General features: G+C 39.0%; 2 protein-coding genes across 3 annotated transcripts in view; one reads left to right on the top strand and one right to left on the bottom strand.

The window, feature by feature from the left end:
• LOC307140037 (soluble guanylate cyclase 88E-like) overlaps positions 1-16771 on the bottom strand; it is a gene marked incomplete at both ends in the record, with an annotated part of 33239 nt that extends 16468 nt beyond the window's left edge. The window contains 13 exons of the mRNA XM_079839281.1: positions 3874-4020; positions 7663-7809; positions 7884-8013; positions 8120-8237; positions 9843-9929; positions 10009-10093; positions 11145-11264; positions 11344-11467; positions 11638-11772; positions 12630-12769; positions 12949-13089; positions 14625-14797; positions 16744-16771. Of these exons, the coding sequence (XP_079695407.1) occupies positions 3874-4020; positions 7663-7809; positions 7884-8013; positions 8120-8237; positions 9843-9929; positions 10009-10093; positions 11145-11264; positions 11344-11467; positions 11638-11772; positions 12630-12769; positions 12949-13089; positions 14625-14797; positions 16744-16771 (1575 nt within the window). The remainder of the gene's footprint in view (positions 1-3873; positions 4021-7662; positions 7810-7883; positions 8014-8119; positions 8238-9842; positions 9930-10008; positions 10094-11144; positions 11265-11343; positions 11468-11637; positions 11773-12629; positions 12770-12948; positions 13090-14624; positions 14798-16743) is intronic.
• Positions 16772-17980: 1209 nt separating this feature from the next.
• myoz3a (myozenin 3a) overlaps positions 17981-19528 on the top strand; it is a 24012-nt gene continuing 22464 nt past the window's right edge. For both annotated transcript variants that reach the window (XR_013818185.1, XM_079839036.1), the window contains exon 1: positions 17981-18083. The gene's annotated coding sequence lies outside the window, so the exon portion shown is untranslated. The remainder of the gene's footprint in view (positions 18084-19528) is intronic.

The raw sequence follows: 19528 nt of genomic DNA, 5'->3' as shown, positions 1-19528 counted from the left end.
CCGGTTTACAGCAGAATTTGTTTTGAACTTGTTACTGAAGCTGCTATGAAACAATATATTTTGTTGTATGCATATTCTTTCTTTCTCAAACCTTAGTTTTGATTTCTAAGTGATCAATTTATGTATATGTGTTTTCACACATGATCATTGGCTGTATGGGTCCTCAGTAAATGAATGTGGCATTTAAATGGCAAAAGTTATTCTTGTCTCTATAACTTATGGCTTCCTAAAGACACGTTTATGGGTAAATAAAATATTAATAATATAAATAAAATGAATATCAAAACATATTTTAAATATAATGAAGTCATTTTATTATAGCACTCATCAGATGTTCCTGGAAACAAAACAGAGACAGAACAGTATAAACAAACTATACAACAAACTAAACACCAAATTACAAAAACATTATTATGTGAAAGTGAATAAAGTTGTGTGTGTTTTCAGTTATAAATATGTGCTGTGTAAATTAGCCTATACTTTTAGAAATTATATATAGCCTAACTTTAAAAAACAAACAATAACCCATATAGATAAATTATAATAATTGTATAATATTAAGCATTTACTTAATATACATTGTAACATTAGGCTACTTTACTCTAGCACAGTAGTCAGTTAAGCAATTAATTAATATCTTATATTAATATGTATGTAGCCTAGGCTACATCTAAAGGTAAGTCTGCTTTAAAAAAAAAAATATTACGCTTCGACATGTACAGAATGTGCGCGTTAAGAAACACGTTCAAATGTGTCTTCTTAACATGTTAAAACTGTGCGTGAAGCGGAAAACAGGGCGTGTTGAAGGTTGAAACGATCATAAGTCACGCGTTTCGTATAAAGAGATTTGGCCCCGGGCGCGTTCCATATCAGAGCCCTAGTCCAATGAGGTGCGAGGTCGAGGTCATGGCCATGACGCGTAGAAGACGAGCTTTACACTTTTTTTTATGTTTTTTGCTGCTTTCCTTTTTCGTGATCAACAATGACAGGACACCGTCTTCAACTCAATCTCTGCATGGACGCGACGAACTTTTTGGACTCATTTTCAGGAGGCTGTCTTCGTCTTCATAACTCTGAGGCAAACTGCAGTCGCTATGAACCACAGCATGGGTAATGTAACGTTACGATTTAAAGAATATGCTTTTATTCAGCTGTATAAGGAAATGGATGCGTTAATAGATCCGAGCTTAAAACTGCACATTTTGTTTACACAGACTATCCTCGCCTCATAACGAAGCCGTGAGCTCTTATCTGCTTGGAGCGATTTCCGCGAGTCCAGATTTAACCGCTGATCATGACGAAATTGTGTGCAAGTAACTTCTAATGTGTTTCTCATTCCTTGTTTAATTTTACCGTGACTGTTTTTATTAATACCAGTCTCATGTAATTGTTTTCCAGCTGCCTGTAAGACGTATTATGAATCGACACGCCGGAGCTTCAGATACAAACAACCTGAAACTGCGAAGTTTAGCTCGGAGTCGATCAAGAAGAAAAAGGGTAAGATTTATTATATTAGATCCGTTTTTTGTCAATGTGAGTATTTTTCAGGTTGCTTATTGTCTTTATGGATTGTATTACAGTTGCTGGAAGCGAGAGTGTGCTGGATGAGGTGGACATTTGGAAGTCCGCGACCATTGAACTCATGTTTGACGAGGAAGACGGCTTTGTTGACGGGGTGTCTGGATGGATTGTGCGGCCACCGCGCTCTCGCAGCCTGGAGCTCGCCGAACTTTACATTACATTACGAGACATTACTGCTGCACTGTACATAGTTGTGTGTTTAACAATAAAGCTCTTTCTTTGAGTAAACCGCTGTGTTTTATAAAGGAAGCCCTTTCTTTGAATGAACAGCTGTATGCTTATAAATGAAGCCCCTTGTTTGAATAAACGGCACGGTCCGTATAATTTTCCCATATATTCCTTGATGGTATGAATACTTCATAGCACAATAACATTAATATGAAACAAATTATTACAACATAAATTATATATTTATTATTATTATGATTGGGGTTTACATTTATAATGAGCCAGGGGGACCAATAATGATTGGTTTGCAGTGATCTGCCAACCAATCACGAGGGATTTTTCTTTTTTAAATGTAGTGGCTTCAGCCAATAGTGAGTGAGTAAATTCAAGTCTGGCCGTTGACTCTCTGGTTTCGCTGCTATTCATATGCTAATTAGAGGCGTCGCACCTCCGCGCGGTCTCTCAGCGGGGGGCTCTCCACCTACGTCATGGTTCGTTTACGACAATTTGTGGCACAGACGAACGCGACGTTCGCTGCCTCTAAATTGTCGAAAACTGCCGAAAATTAGGGAGATTTCCAGGAGTATACAGGCGTTTATGGGGTCGAAAATCCCACTTTTCATGCAGTGGTAGGTGCCTTCGCACCTTCGATGCTTGGCCCCTAATTACTTTATGAAAGTAATGTAACTGATTACATTTGATTACTTTTTGATTACTTTTCTAATTTCCAGCACTGGAACGCATTTTTATACCTTGCCATGGTGGCAACTCTCAGACAGGTTGGTGCAAATTCAACCAATAACCAATCAAAAGCATCAGAATAGTATCGCTTTACTAAACAGCCTTTAAATGGCGGGAGGCATCGAGCAAATCAAAAAAGGCAAAGCAACAAATTCAAATTATTCAACATATCCTAGTTTTTACAGAAAATATATTTAGATGTAACCCCCTTTGTAATCGTTAACATTTTCATAACTAAGTGGGAACAACAGCAACTCAGCCAAGAAGTGGTAGGCCACGTAAAATAACAGAGCGGAGAGTCACAGTGCGCAGAAGTCACCAACTTTCTGCAGAGTCAATAGCTCCAGACCTCCAACTTCATGTGGCCTTCAGATGAGCTCAAGAACAGTGTTTCACGAGTTCACACTTACTGTTTCAAAAAAACTGTCAATGAACATTGGTGAGTTGACTGGGTAATTTATATAGTCCTTCACTTGTGCTGATTGGGCCGATTGCTGACAGCTGGTTAGAATGACATGATGATTGGATAGATCATTTGAACATGTTCCTCCCGAACTTTAAATAAAACATCATATAGAGAGCTTCATAGAATGGGTGTCCATGGGGGAGCAGCTCATCCAAGCCTTATATCACCAAGTGCAATGCAAAGCGTGGGATGCAGTGGGGTAAAGCGCGCCGCCACTGGACTCTAGAGCACCGGAGACGTGTTCTCTGGAGTGACCAATCACGCTTCTCTGTCTGGCAATCCCATGGACGAGTCTGGGTTTGGTGGTTGCCAGGAGAACGGTACTTGCCAGACTGCATTGTCCCAAGTGTAAAGTTTGGTGGAGGGGGGGATTATGGTGTGGGGGTTGTTTTTCAGGGGCTGGGCTTGGCCCCTTAGTTCAAGTGAAAGGAACTCTTAATGCTTGAAATTTTGGACAATTTCATGCTACCAACTTTGTGGGAACAGTTTGGGGATGGCTCCTTCCTGTTCCTTGGCTAATATTATAGCAGTAGTTCAAATGCAGCGTCTCTCACTGAAACTACTATAGTTGGCAAAAGCAAAACATGTACAGTAGTCACCAGTATATAGGGATTTAAAGTCACCATGAAATCAAAATGGTCAAAATTTCTTTTATCCGACTTGTACAAAGTGATCACGTCCTTGTAGAACTTTTAATTACAACTTGTAAACTGTGAATTTTCGGAGATTTCCGACTTGTACCACCTGACTGCTGCAGATCAATTTTGGCGTTGATAGTGTTGCCTCTCCAACTCCGAGGATGTGAACAGATCAGAGAACATCGCGGGTTGTCTTTTCGTAATTACGACATGGCATGAACGCAGCAACACCTGTATCAACATGTGATTGTGCTGAAACCACAGAAGAAATGATCTGACCTTAAACACTCTATGTTTCTCGCTGAGCGTGTCGAAGAGCGTGTACATGGTGTTGAGCATGGAGACCACCTGCATGGGTGTGATGTGACTGCAGATACGAGTGAAGCCCACCACATCGCTGAACAGGATGGTCACATCAGGAAACACCTGGAACAGGGTGAGAAACCATTGAGATACTGCAGACCCATTACAGAAAGTTCACTAGCTTCACTTGTTTAACTTCACCATTAAAATCAAATTGGACAGTTCTTATTCATGTAAATAAATTATTTAACAGTCCTTCCCGAAAAATTCGTCTTTTTTGTGATTGTTGCGGGCAAAAATCCTTGATTATGTGGCACGTTTTCTTAAAAAATGCGATTGAAATTGCAGGATATTTATGCAATTTTATGCGCTAAAATTGCGGGAACTTGCAAAAACTGCGGTTTGATGAAAAAGAGAAAAAAAAAGCACTACATCACAGAAAGTGCTGGGAATATTTAAGTTCTCATCTTGTTTTATTGAAGACTTTAATAAACACATGGCTCAAATTTACAAAACATTGAGTCAAACAAGTTCTGTAGCTTACAAAAGGAATATGCTACAACTTCTGAAAAAATTTATAAATAACTTCCTGTTTTACAGAGGTAGCTATACAAAACAGACATTTGTGTGCAATCTCTTAAAGGGTTAGTTCACCCAAAAATTAAAATTCTGTCATTAATGACTTCCCCTCATGTCGTTGGACACCCGTCAGACCTCCGTTCATCTTCGGAACACAAATGAAGATATTTTAGTTGAAATCCGATGGCTCAGAAAGGCCTCCATTGGCACAATGCACTTTACACTCTCAAGACCCTTAAAAGACACTAAAGACGTCGTTACAAAGTCCATCTCACTACAGTGGTTCTACAATAACTTTATGAAGCGACGAGAATAGTTTTTGTGCTAAAACCTAAATAACGACTTGTATAGTGATGACCGATTTAAAAAAACAGCATCATGAAGCTTCGAAGCGTTATGAATCAGCGAGTCGATTCATGATTCGGATCGCTTGTCAAACTGCTGAAATACGTGACTTTGGCAATCCAAACTGCTGAATCGACTCACTGATTCATAACGCTTCGAAGCTTCATGATGCTGTTTTTTTAAATCGGTCAACACACCGGGAAACTGCTTTGCGCGGTCTTTTGCTGTTATTTGTGTTGGCAAATGGGAATTTGCGTGCTTCATCATGGTTTCACCGATATCTATGGTTTCACCACGGGGTTTGCAGCTTTTCGATGACGTTCACGTCGGGTAATTACGTCACTTCAAAACGTTCCCATGGCAATAGGAGGAAATGGCGGCTCTTGTGTGAAGTAAACAAACATGTTTAAACTTTCTGCTAATATACAGTATATTACTTTTTTGCAACGAAAATGCGGGGATTATGAAATCATGCTAGCCCCGCATATTTTTTACATGGAAATAGGTAATTTACGCGGCGAAAGTGCGGCATATTTGAAAAAATGCGGCCCCCGCATAAATATGCAGACTTTGGCTGATTAGGCATTAAATCATGCGATCGCATAATCACGTTTTTCTGGAGGGACTGATTTAACCGTGCACATTATTTTTTTTAAATTCATGTTCCTGGTAATCTTGAATCAGAATATCTTCCCCTCCCTCTTCATCTCTTCTCTGATGACGAGGGCAGGGCCAACCTGTCACTCACATGAGATCAGCCAATAGCAAACCAAAACCATCCAATCAATTCCCCACAGACAAAACCAAGCCCCCCCCCCCCTACATTTGTTCTCATTTGAGAAGCGTTTCACTCGGATATATACGGCACAATAGAGAAGAAAAGACTAGCGACTTCAGTCTCATACTGACTTTAACCCTTAAATGCATACCTCGGGTCTTTAGCGACTCCTCCTCATTATTTTTTTAAGTTAGACATCAACCTTCTTAGTATTTCTCAATCAATTCATTTGGATTGAGATATATATTTATTAAATTATTGTGTATATTTATATATAATCGTATGTGATAATGTACACATTATGAATGTACTTGGAAATGAGCTCTGACGAGGACAGTGGTGATGGTATAAAACATCTGCTCAAACTGAACCCTTCCAAGCTCCAAAAGGTAACGAAATATGTTTTATTTTATCCTTCTGTAATTATTGCTCTAATATCAGGAGTTTTAAATATTATCGCGACAGGTATAGATCTATCCGTGTTAGATGTAGATTCCGGGTCGCTAAAGACCCGAATATGTAAGAATGTTTGACGAAACAGTCACGCATTTAAGGGTTAAAAATTTTGAATCTACAAATTAATTGTTGCATCAGTTTTTAGATCGAAAAAAAAAGAATACTTTTATTCAGCAACGTTTGACTGATGCATCACGGTTTCCTCAAAAATATGAAGCAGCTGTTTTAATAATTAGAAATGTTTCTTGAGCATCAAATCATCATATGAGAATGATTTGTGAAGGGTCATATGACACTGAAGACTGGAGTAATGATGCTGAAAATTCTGCTTTATTTAAAAATATATATAATTAATCAATTGTTGCATGAGTTTTGAGTCAGTACAGTTATTAAAGAGCACCTATCATGGCATTTAAAATGTTCCAAATATTGTTTTAGAAGTCCCCAACAACAGTTTTGCATGCATGCAATGACAAAAAAGACTTTAGTTTTCTTATAATATGCATTTATTTTTACCTGTTTTGACAGCGATTCTCAAATGATTCCTTTAGTGATTCACTTTTCAAAACCCCGCCTTTCAAGACACCGCTAATCTGCGGAGATTGGTCCGATGACCCAGTCAGTTGTGATTGGTTTAGTCTGTGCAGATATTCTCGGAAACGGAACGCCCATCAAAGTCTTATAATGACAGTAATTTGTTAATATGTGTCAGGAGTTATGAATATGAAAACCGCGTCGGTACTGTTTGATTGTAATATGAGCCTCAGCTGATCTCATTCATAAAAAAACTCCTCACGAAGACTCGCGACAAATCAACATCCCTCCGGGCTTTTAGTTCAAAAGTGTGCAGATGAGGAGAAATATTGGTAGATTCTCAGATGTCTGTCAAATTTCTAAACAGAGGAGTATTTTTTATTCAATACTTCCTCAAAATGGGCAGAAATAGCCTAATCATGAGCGATTGAGTCTCTTATGTGTTGTTTTCAATTCATACTGGCAGCCGGAGGGCGCTCTGTGCACATGTAGTCCATATATGGTACAGACAGACGAAGAAGATACCATGTGCCATAATAAAAGTCCAAAATAAAAGCTTCCTGAGATCGCGAAACATACATTTGACGACTAATAATAAACACTCAATCGCGACGATGTATGGTTTGTCTTCAAGCCACTTAGTCTTCAAATGCTCATCCTTGGGCAGATGAAAAAAGTTTGCTTTTGAGTCGCACTTCAGAACACAGCGTCTCGTGGCCATGATGTTTTCTAGTTTTCACTGGCGTCTTGGAGCGCAATAAGTGGGCGTATCGTATTCAAATAACTTGACAAGTTGACGTCATCTAGTCAGAGAAAAAGCTTCGGTCTTCTAACGATTCTTAAAAATGACTCCGAGTCGACTCTTACTTTTGAAAGAAAATAACTATATATACGGTGCACTGTCATATTTCAAGCTATCACAGGATGTTTTTGTTCACTTAGATCTATGTTACACACTACATGAAAGGTACATTTCAAAATTCCATGATAGGTGCTCTTTAAAAAAACGTTGAAAATCAAAAACTACAAAACAAGAATAACTGGACACTCGTAACAGCTGCATGAAGACTGACCTCACAGGTGTTCACAGCTGGCTCTCCCTTCCTCAGTCGCTTAGCAACAGGCTTAGGAATCATTCTGTACAGAAGATCGTCCGTCTTTTTCATCTCATAGTCCAACATTTTCATGCTCTCCTCTAGTTTACTGGATTTCTTTTGCTCCTGTGGGGCACAAACACAGGTTGAGTGTCCTGCCCCCATCAAAAGCAGGACCCTCAGTGGCCTGACAGCTGTACCTGTATGAGGGCTCTCTTGAGCTCTTCAGACTGTTGAGTTCCTGCCAGCACCAGATCTCTGCTCGAGTCGTGCATGCTCAGGTCATTGATGTACAGCCCCGTCTTAAACATGGCACTTAAACTCTCCATGCTGCAAAGACAACACACACTTAAAGAAATGCACCTGATTTTAATTAATTACAAATGCAAAAAAATGCAAGTCCCACTGTATAAATGTGTGTGTGTGTGTTTCTTACACTGGAGTCCCCAGGAAGATGATGGACTCCCACTCCGGCATGTACCTCATCTGACCCTTCAGTTTTAGGCAGCGGCTGCCGTCCCCCCAGCTCTCCATCGCATTAGCGCTGTTTCCATCTGACACCATCCACAGAAGAACTTGATCTGACATGTTAGCATTACTTTATGATTGTTTTTTCGCCTGACTTCAAACCTACAGCATATCACTTTCAAATTCAAAATCAATTACTCTTTATTGGCATGACTGTGTGGAGTATCAAAATGTTGGCTAAGCATTACACACATCATAAAATGAAAATGATTAATTAACACATACAAAAAATGTATTAAACAATATATAGAACGACAACAAAATAATGATAGATTGAACGACAGAATGATAGAATAATAGATCGATACATACATACACACACACATGCATACATACATACATACTGTAAATATGCACACATACATACATACACATACACACACACACACACGCATACACACATACACACACACACACACACACACACACACACACACACACACACACACACACACACACACACACACACACACACACACACACACTTGCATACACACATTCACACATACATATCCAATTTATTCACCCTCATGTTATTTAAAACCCATATGACATTCAAATTCAAAATTAAATAAGTTTTATCTGTATGATTGTTTAGTAGAGTATCAAAATGTTGCGTTTCACACACACATACATCTAACCCTACCCCTAAACCTATCCATCACACACACACACACACACACACACACACACACACACACACACACACACACTAACCCTACCCCTAAACCTATCCACACACACACACACACACTAACCCTAAACCTATCCATCACACACACATACAAACACACACACGCATACACACACACACACACACACACTAACCCTACCCCTAAACCTATCCATCACACACACACACACACACACACACACACACACACACACACACACACACACACACACACACACACACACACACACTAACCCTACCCCTAAACCTATCCATCTCACACACACACACACACACTAACCCTACCCCTAAACCTATCCATCACACACACACACACACACACACACTAACCCTACCCCTAAACCTATCCATCTCACACACACACACACACACACACACACACACACACACACACTAACCCTACCCCTAAACCTATCCATCTCACACACACACACACACACACACACACACTAACCCTACCCCTAAACCTATCCATCACACACACACACACACACACACACACACACACACACACTAACCAACCCCTAAACCTATCCATCACACACACACACACACACTAACCCTAAACCTATCTATCACACACACACACACACACACACACACTAACCCTAAACCTAACCACACAAAACTTTCTGCATTTTAAAATTTTCAGAGAAACTCATTCTGAATGATTTATGAGCGCTCAGGTTGAAGTCCGGAGCGGGATAGAAAAACATGAACACACACTCACAAAATTAAATTAGAAAAATGTAATTAAATAATAAAAGTCATATAGACTACTGTTATGGAACTTTTTGTCAGTATTATGTCTGATAGCGTCTCTCTGTTTTTGTTTTCAATGGTATCAAGGAAGTCATACAGGTTTGAAATAACATGAGCGTGAGTAAATGCAAAAAAAAATCCATAACAGAGGGAGTATCTCAGAGATGGGACTGACCTTTATAATCGTCCCCGATGATTGACTGAAAGGCCATCAGTTCCACATCCACGTCAGCCGTGCGGTTGGCGTTCTCATAATCGGAGTCTGTGACACAGGCAGAACAGAATCATCATGAGCTGCAGCCGCAGGCCTGAGCTCTTCAGTGAAGGAACATCTTCCTTACTCTGCACTCGGTTATGGAGGTTCCTCTCCCGCTTCACCGGCTCCTTCGACATGATCTCAAACAGGTTGTTGGGGTGGGAGATGATCTGTCACAGAGACCAGGGATTGATTTATGAACTGATCATCTTCAATATAAAGTTGTAAATGTGATGCAACACTCTTTTATTATTAATGATCTAGGTTTGGTATCGCTACTGATTTATTTACTATTCGATTTACTGAATAACTGCGGATACGTATAGATTATTAAACCCTCAGGGAGATCATCTGCTTTGCTTAATATAAATAATATAAATCATTTACTGCTTTACTTACATGTTCCATTTTCACAGGAATAAATTACAAATAGAATATATTCAAACAGAAAACTGTTGTTTTAAATTGTAATTTAAAATTAAATATTTAATGAATACATACATGCACAGTATATAATGTTTAAGAATAATAATTCATATAATAATTAACATAATATATTTTAATATATTAATATTAAAATGAATATTAATAAATATGTTAAGTTAATATAAATAATATATATAATTTATAATAATTTATGTTAGAATAATTAACATACGTTAATATATTAAAGCTGCACTATGTAACTTTTCAGTCCGCTAGAGGTCGCCTATTCAAAACAAAGGCGTAGTTTAATGACGCCAAGTTTGAGCATGGATTCATGGGAGATGTGGTCTTCACCTCACAGCCGGTGGGAAAGAATCGGGATAGGACTCAGATGGATGAGATTATTAACGTTACTGTAGTCTGAAGCAGAGCAGGACTGAGTGTTGTGGAGCTGAGGAACCGCTGGAGCGATTGTTAATAAGAAGAGCGGAACACACGCCTCGCGAGCAGCGGGACTTTTATTATGGCACAGTCGTCAGCTGGACTTTTATTATGCCACAGTCGCCAGCGCCATTTCCGGTTTTCCGGTCATGAGTATGAGGTAACGCAGCTCCGTTTACAATCGAAACACAAAAATACTTAAAGACTGAAATGCACCACATAATTTTCGATATTTATCAGTGAAAATAAGCAAATAAGGCTCCTACAGGCACATATATATAATAATAATAATAATAATTAATATTATAATAATTAATAAAATATTTCAACATATTACTATTAAAAATGACGTACCATGTTCCATGTGAACTCCACAAGAGGACGAGCGAGTAGAAAAGCATCATTGATCTTCTTCCCGTCCAGATCAGGAAAGACAGTGGCCAATCCAGAGCCTACGTTATGCACAACCATATCCTATTGGATCAGAAAATACACATTATACACTTCATCAGAGAAGACGGGAGGAGATGAGGCGTGAGGGGAAGACAGTCACCTGTCTGAACACGATGTTGAAGGGAAACACTTCAAAGAAAAAGTCGCTGGTGATGGGAAGGATCTCTTGTTCCTCTTCATCCTCTTTCTGGATATATCGATATGCAGAGTTATCAAAGTTTAATCTGAAATGAATAAATATCATTGTTCCATTACATCTGCCATATGTCATGTAGGCACAGTTGTCCGACATCCTGAAATGCTGATCACTATTATGTTGGTTTAATAACACCAGCACAACAGATGGTCCTGCACATCAGGCAAATTGATCTGTTTCATAAACATGTTGTCTCACCTCATGGTGACGTGTGAATAATCTCCCACCAGCTGCTCGGACAAAACCTCAACATGGATGTCAGTGTCATAGAACTGCTTTCCCATCTGTCTCAGCTGACCCATAGCATAGTGCAGGTAACCTTTACGCTTGCTCCTGAACACACACACACACACACAAACACACACAAAGCAAAAGAGCCGAGAATGTTGGGTTTTCATGTTTTATGGGGACTTTCCACTGACGTAATGGTTTTTATACTGTACAAATTGTATATTTTGTATATTCACACACTCTCACACAGACACTCACACACACACACACACACACACACACACACACACACACACACACACACACACACACACACACACACACACACACTCACACAGTCTCTCACAAAGACACTCACACACATTTACACACTCACAGACACACACAGACTCACACAGACACACACTTTCTCACACAGGCACTCACACACATTCACACACACACTCACACACATTCACACACACACTCACAGACTATCACACAGACACACTCTCACCGACACACACTCTCCCACACAGACACTCACACAAACACTCACACACATTCACACACACATTCACACACACACACACACACACGTTTGTTTTTGTGAAATGTGAGGACATTCCATAGGCGTAATGGTTTTTATACCGTACAAACCGTATTTTCTATCCCCTTACACTGCCCCTGCCCCTAAACCTACCCATCACACACACACACACACACACACACTGCCCCTGTCCCTAAACCTAACCCTCACAGGAGACTGTGCAGTTCACTTTCTGTGAAAAAAACCTTGTTCTGTGTGATTTATAAGCATTTTGAAAAGTGAGGACATGGGGAACGTCCTCATTTTTCACCCTCTTTTTGTAATACCTATGTCATACCCATGTCATTATACACATTTGTGTCCTGATATTTCACAAAAACATGCCCACACTCTCTCTCTCTCTCACACACACACACACACACACACACACCTGTAATGCAGTGTGACTCCTGTAGCTGATTCCTCCTGGCAGAAGAAGGTCGGCGGCTGGACTTTTGGGTAACTGAAGCGCAGGTACTCATGCAGGTTATCCAGACCATTTACAAAGTCACGCACATGGCGGCCCAACACCTGACACAGTACAAAACACAAAAATACATACAAACACACAAAGTGTGCATATCAATGCAGATACAAGAGGATTGGACTACATCTAGGACTATAATTGTTCGATAGAAACTTTGTTCCTGGACAAACATCCGACTTGGGTAAATCACATCATGTAAATTGCCAGACAAACCGGAACGTACCTTGAGGATTCTGTCATATCCGTATTTCCCCACGAATCCGAGGAAATAAACCCCCCATGAGTTCATGAGCTCATTATAGGGGGTTCCTGTGACGCCACTCGCTGCTTTAGCGATGCGTGGAATCACACTCTCGCTGTAGACCTACACAAACACACATTAACACAGACATGTGCTTATGCATAGGTATAACACACACACATGAACATTCACATAGAATGCGAGACACTTTCTGAGTGTAATTTGACACCATCAAAATGACAATTCAAACTGAACATGTCACCCATCAACTCTATGGATAACATTTTATCATCAACTGATGTGTTTTAAAATGTAACTACTTGAATATACACTCACCTAAAGGATTATTAGGAACACACACTAATACTGTGTTTGACCCCCTTTTGCCTTCAGAACTGCCTTAATTCTGCGTGGCATTGATTCAAAAAGGTGCTGAAAGCATTCTTTAGAAATGTTGGCCCATATTGATAGGAGAGCATCTTGCAGTTGATGGAGATTTGTGGGATGCACATCCAGGGCTCGAAGCTCCAGTTCCACCACATCCCAAAGATGCTCTATTGGGTTGAGATCTGGTGACTGTGGGGGCCATTTTAGTTCAGTGAACTCATTGTCATGTTCAAGAAACCAATTTAAAATGATTAGAGCTTTGTGACATGGTGCATTATCCTGCTGGAAGTAGCCATCAGAGGATGGGGACATGGTGGTCATAAAGGGATGGACATGGTCAGAAACAATGCTCAGGTAGGCCGTGGCATTTAAACGATGCCCAATTGGCACTAAGGGGCCTAAAGTGTGCCAAGAAAGCATCCCCCACACCATTACACCACCACCACCAGCCTGCACAGTGGTAACAAGGCATGATGGATCCATGTTCTCATTCTGTTTACGCCAAATTCTGACTCTACCATCTGAATGTCTCAACAGAAATCGAGACTCATCAGACCAGGCAACATTTTTCCAGTCTTCAACTTTCCAATTTTGGTGAGCTTGTGCAAATTGTAGCCTCTTTTTCCTATTTGTAGTGGAGATGAGTGGTACCCGGTGGGGTCTTCTGCTGTTGTAGCCCATCCGCCTCGAGGTTGTGTGTGTTGTGGCTTCACAAATGCTTTGCTGCATACCTCGGTTGTAACGAGTGGCTATTTCAGTCAAAGTTGCTCTTCTATCAGCTTGAATCAGTCGGCCCATTCTCCTCTGACCTCTAGCATCAACAAGGCATTTTCGCCCACAGGACTGCCGCATACTGGATGTTTTTCCCTTTTCACACCATTCTTTGTAAACCCTAGAAATGGTTGTGCACGAAAATCCCGTAGGGCAGCGAAGCAAGTGCATTCTGGGAGTTGTTGTCCTTCATCCACATGAGACAAAAATTAATTTTCTGTCTTTTCTAAGTCTAGAAAGCACCAAATTCAAAAATAATTTCACAGTTCTACTGCATAAATGACCCAGTTTACATTCAAAGCTTAATGCTTAATCACTGAAGTTACCCTTTAAGAGTTTCATGACACAACTTTGTGTACCATTTTCTGAGAAATTAATACATCTTTTTATAAATGTAATAACTTATTTTTCTTGTAAGTCTCTAAAATGGATAAAAAACGTCTTTGATCAGAGCTCTGAGTTTACAGTTTTTTTCTCTCACAGTAATAGGAGATTCTAACCTGATGAGTTACGAAGGAATGCAGTCTGACATCGGCTCTCTCTCTGACCAGTTTCCACACATCGTCACCGTACGACTCCTTAATGAAGTCATGGAGACTTTCACACAGCAGCCCGTACATCCCGACAGCAATCTGAACGTCTGGAATCCAAGAGAGTCTCAGGTCAGATGCAACTGTGAAACAATGAAGAACTGGAGGTAATAACAAGAAACATCACCATCCTTGTAAAATACACAAATCAATCACAGTTAGCATGTTGACAAAAGAAACCTGACCGGTCACAATCGCACATTAAATGCTCAATGTATAGTGTGAGAAATGGAGCTGACCGTTTGCAGCTCCGCCGAACACAATCCCAGTCTTAAGAATCGCACTGGAGGAGCAGGAATGGTTTTAAACAGAGCCGCACTTACTCAAGCTCTTCAGCTCTATTGTTGGGATGTCAGCGGCTGGTGACTTTGAGTAGTGACAGACGTGTACCTCTCACAGACACATGCTGCTCTTTCCTTTGACTTGTTTGCTTTCCCCCCACAATTTTTTATTTATTTTATCATTAAATGTAATGTCTAACAACATTAAGTGTGTTAGGAGAGATTTAAATAGTTTAGTGTTGGTCATTTGTTCCTTACAAACAACGTGTTTGTGATTGTTTATAAAGGGTAATACTTTGATACTTTTTGATGTACTGTACACTACAATTAAAAAGTTTGAGGTTATCAATAATGCATTAAATTCATCAAAACTTGTATTCAGCAATGACACATTAAATTAATAAAAAGTGACAGTAAAGACATGTATAATACAAACGATGCAAATGCTGTTCTTTAGAACTTTCTATTCATCAAAGAATCCTGGGGAAAAAACTAATCACAGTTTCTACGAAAAATATAAAGAAGCACAACTGTTTTCAACATTGATAATAATCATGAATGTTTTCTGAGCATCAAATCCTCATATGAGAATGATTCCTGAAGGATCACGTGACACTGAAGACTGGAGTAATGATGATAAATTCAGCTTTGATCACAGGATTTGTACTATATATTCACATCCATTTTAAACTGTCGTAATATTTCACAATATTACAGGTTTTTGTACTGTATTTTTGACCAAATAAATGCAGCCCTGCTGATCAGAAGAGACTTTAAAACTCTTACTGACCCCAAACTTTTGAACAAAAGAGATGGCTTGAATATCTCAAGTGAATATATCAATATTCAGCGAAGGCCACACCACAACTATCACGATATAATGGCACAGAGAAACGATATCGTTTGAATCACTTTCTGACCGATTTTGTTCCAGCTTATTAACAATAAAAACCGTGACAGCCAATCAGAATCCATCCTTTAAAGAGCACGAGCATTTAAAGCAAAAGAAATCTCAGCGTGAACCAACTTAGAATGTTATCATTGTACAATAGCATCTATTGTAATCGTTAGTGTTCCTATTCTTCTTCTTCCGCTCTTGATGTCTATGGCTGCCCATAGAACTGTTTGTGGGAAAGTTATGAAATTTGGCACACTGATAGAGGACAGTCTGAACCGTCATCATAGCAAATCTGAAGTCTCTAACTCAATCCCTCTAGCGCCACCAACTGTGCAAAGCTGCACTCACATTTATGTCACAAACTTTAGAAAAGTAAGGGCTAGAAACAAAATTATGTTTTCCTCTGATTCCTTGACGATTTGTTTGTGGCTCCTCCTGATCGGTTGCTCTGATTTTCACGAAGATCGAACAAGATCATCTTCAGGCCTCTCTGAAAAAGAAGTTATGGAATTCAAGTTGATTTGTCAAACTGTTCTCGAATAACATGCAAATTAAGTGCCCGCCAAAATGGACGCCAGGCTATATCTCTGCAACACTTTAGCATATTCTGACTACACTTGTTGTGTCTGCCATTTTGAGTTTTGCGAAAGTATTGGTATATCATTAAAAAACTCGGCATGTCTTCGGCACCATGCCCTGATTGTACTCAAAACATTTTGGGGTAGTGCCAACTTGTGGTCAAAAGTTATAATAACATTTCAAAAAATACTAATAACTTTTGACTAAATTAGCCTATTGTAATGAAACGGGTATTATCAGATTACTCGGGTCATGCCGAGAACAAAGATACCAATTTTGCCAAACTTCCTGTCCGCCATTTAGATTTTCTTTCAAAACCTACTTCTTCAAACTCCTCCTTGTCCGATTTTCACCAAATTCGAGTCAGATCATCTTCAGACTGTGCCGACAAAAAGTTATGGATTTTTTGTTGATAGACAAAACCGTTTTCAAATAACACAACAACAAAGTTGAGGCATGATGCCAAAACAACTCTGATGCTGTATCTCTGCAATGCTTTGACATCAAACTTTGCATGAGTCATTGTCACATTACTCTGACCACAACACATCAATTTCATAATAGCACCACCTATTACTCGAAAGTTCTGCTCCCAGCCATGCAGTCATGACTTGTGCTTTTGTTGTGCTTAGCCACTTAATGGATGCTTGCAGCTATACACTCACCTAAAGACAGGGTTTAGACAGGGTTTAGATTAGACTAGTGTCCATCTTGAGACACTGATATGTTTTAAGAAATGCCAAAGCAAGTTTCTTTCAGTCTAGGACTAGGCTTAATAGAGCCTACCAGACATTTAATTTGTAGAGAGAGTCTGGCCACTCTCCATTGACAAGCGTTAACTTCCTTGAAGGCGGGAACTCTGTTGAAGTTTAAAACTATTGGCTCTTCCCAGAGCCACTCTGGATCTGCCATAACCAATCGCTAACGTTTGGTCGTGACGCATGTCATCTCAAACAAGACTTCAACGTCTCTGTTCGCTGATTGGACTAGTTAAAATTTGACTAGGGAAAAACAGAGAATAAACCTAAATCCCAGACGGAGTACTGAAGGAAAATGAAAATCGAGCGGAAGTACGTAGGAGGGCGGAGCCAGGCTATAGGCTTAAGCCTTGTCTGTGAAACCAGGGGGAAATCATATTACTAGTGATTGTACTCATGCCTGAAATCATCTTAATACGTCTTTAATCAGTTGGTCTGACGCTCCCAGCCATAATGGCATGACTTATCGTGCCTTCTTTGTGCTTGGCCCCTTAATTGCTGTTTGCAGCTGTATTTTTTATAGTTATCCTTCTTGTGAATGGACATTTTGGACTGAGCGATGATCTCCTATGACAACGAACACAAATACACAGAGCCACACAACATACAGGCACTCTTGGACCGCTCCACTTGCAAAACTGGCATCAGGTTTTTATTATGAGGGGTTGGCAGGTGTGCGTCAGGGACGAAATGCTTTGCCCCATTTAGCTCTTGTCGTTTGGCTAAATGTGCGGCGATGATGTCATCGGCAGCACAGGCGGTGAGTCTATAGAAAGCAGCTTGACCCTGCTGCGCTCTCACACTCACAGAGCTCAGCCAAGACAGAACATCATCTTCTCCAGCACACACTCAGGTAAGCCAGAGTACAAAGGATTCAGACGAGTGTGTGTGTGTGTGTGTGTGTGTTTTGTCTGGTCATCTAATCCGCACGCCAGCTGTGTGAACGCAATCAAATATGATAAATCTGAACTTTTAGCATGACAAAAAGCCTCCTGTAGCTTCGATGGGAACAGATTAACTAAACTAAGCCGATAGCATTTAGTAGAATTGGGGGGGGTGTAAAAACTTTTTTCATCAAAATTGCTCCAATGGGGACAAAAACGCATCTCCAGACAAAAATTTTGTCAAAAAACATTAATAAATTTTTAGTCTCTAATATCTCAACTTTCATTAGAGGCCGATATTTACCTCCTGGATTTGATTTTGAGGGTCATTGATTTACTTTACATAAAAACACACTTTCAGCCGGTTTCACAGACGAAGCTAGTTTGAGATTAAAATGCATGTTTGAGCTGTTCAAAACATTTTGTTTTGTCTTAAGATGCAACCAGTAATGTTTTTCTCTAAGGCACGTTTATTAAAAATACTTAAATGTCCTAAGGTTTAATCCTGACTTAATCTAAGCCCTGTCTGTGAAACCAGGCCTGTATGTCATTAGGTTATGTCAAATACCAATTCAGTACCAGTTGTTATATAGGCTGTTACCGATAAAAATAAATCAATGTGCAAGTCATATTTATGCAATACTATAATTGCTATAATTGTATGATTTTAAATTATTATTTTATTATTAGAATATATTTGTACATTTTTTAAATGAAATATTAAAATAAAAATATGTAAAATAAAATATACCAGAGGCAACAGGTATGTTTGATAATTTTTCAATAATAATACAATTATTTTATTATTAGAATATCATTATTTTTAAATTGTTTATTAGTCAAACAAGACAAACAATTTTGCATAAAATTGCAACAGATAATATATTTTATTTTTTTATATTTGACTAATAAAATATTTAAAAATAATGATATTCTAATAATAAAATAATTGTATTATTGAAAGTGTATCAAATTTACCAGTTAATAAAATATTTTTTTTTAAATAATAAAATTATAGTATTGCATAAAATTGCAACAGATGTTATATATTTCAATTATATAATTTTTTAGCAACAATAATACAGTTATTTTATTACTAAAATAAACATAAAATAATATTAAATATTAAAATAAATACATTTAAATATACAGAATGTTACAATTACAACAGAATAATTAATTATGAAGCATTACTAGCACACAACATAAGAACATAACGCTGTTTCAATTAAACAAAAACAATTATTATTCGTCCCACTTTATATTAGGTGGCCTTAACTACTATATACTTACATCAAAAAATAAGTACGTGTAAATGTACTCATTGTGTTCATATTGTATTGCAAAAAAGTGTCTGCTACTGAGGTGGGATATGGGTAAGGCTAGGGGCAGGTGTGGTGGTGTTGGTTTAAGG

This window comes from Gobio gobio, assembly GCF_949357685.1.
Source record: "Gobio gobio genome assembly, chromosome: 16".
Classification (NCBI taxonomy): Eukaryota; Metazoa; Chordata; class Actinopteri; order Cypriniformes; family Gobionidae; genus Gobio; species Gobio gobio.
This window is presented reverse-complemented; position numbering and strand designations above follow the sequence as displayed.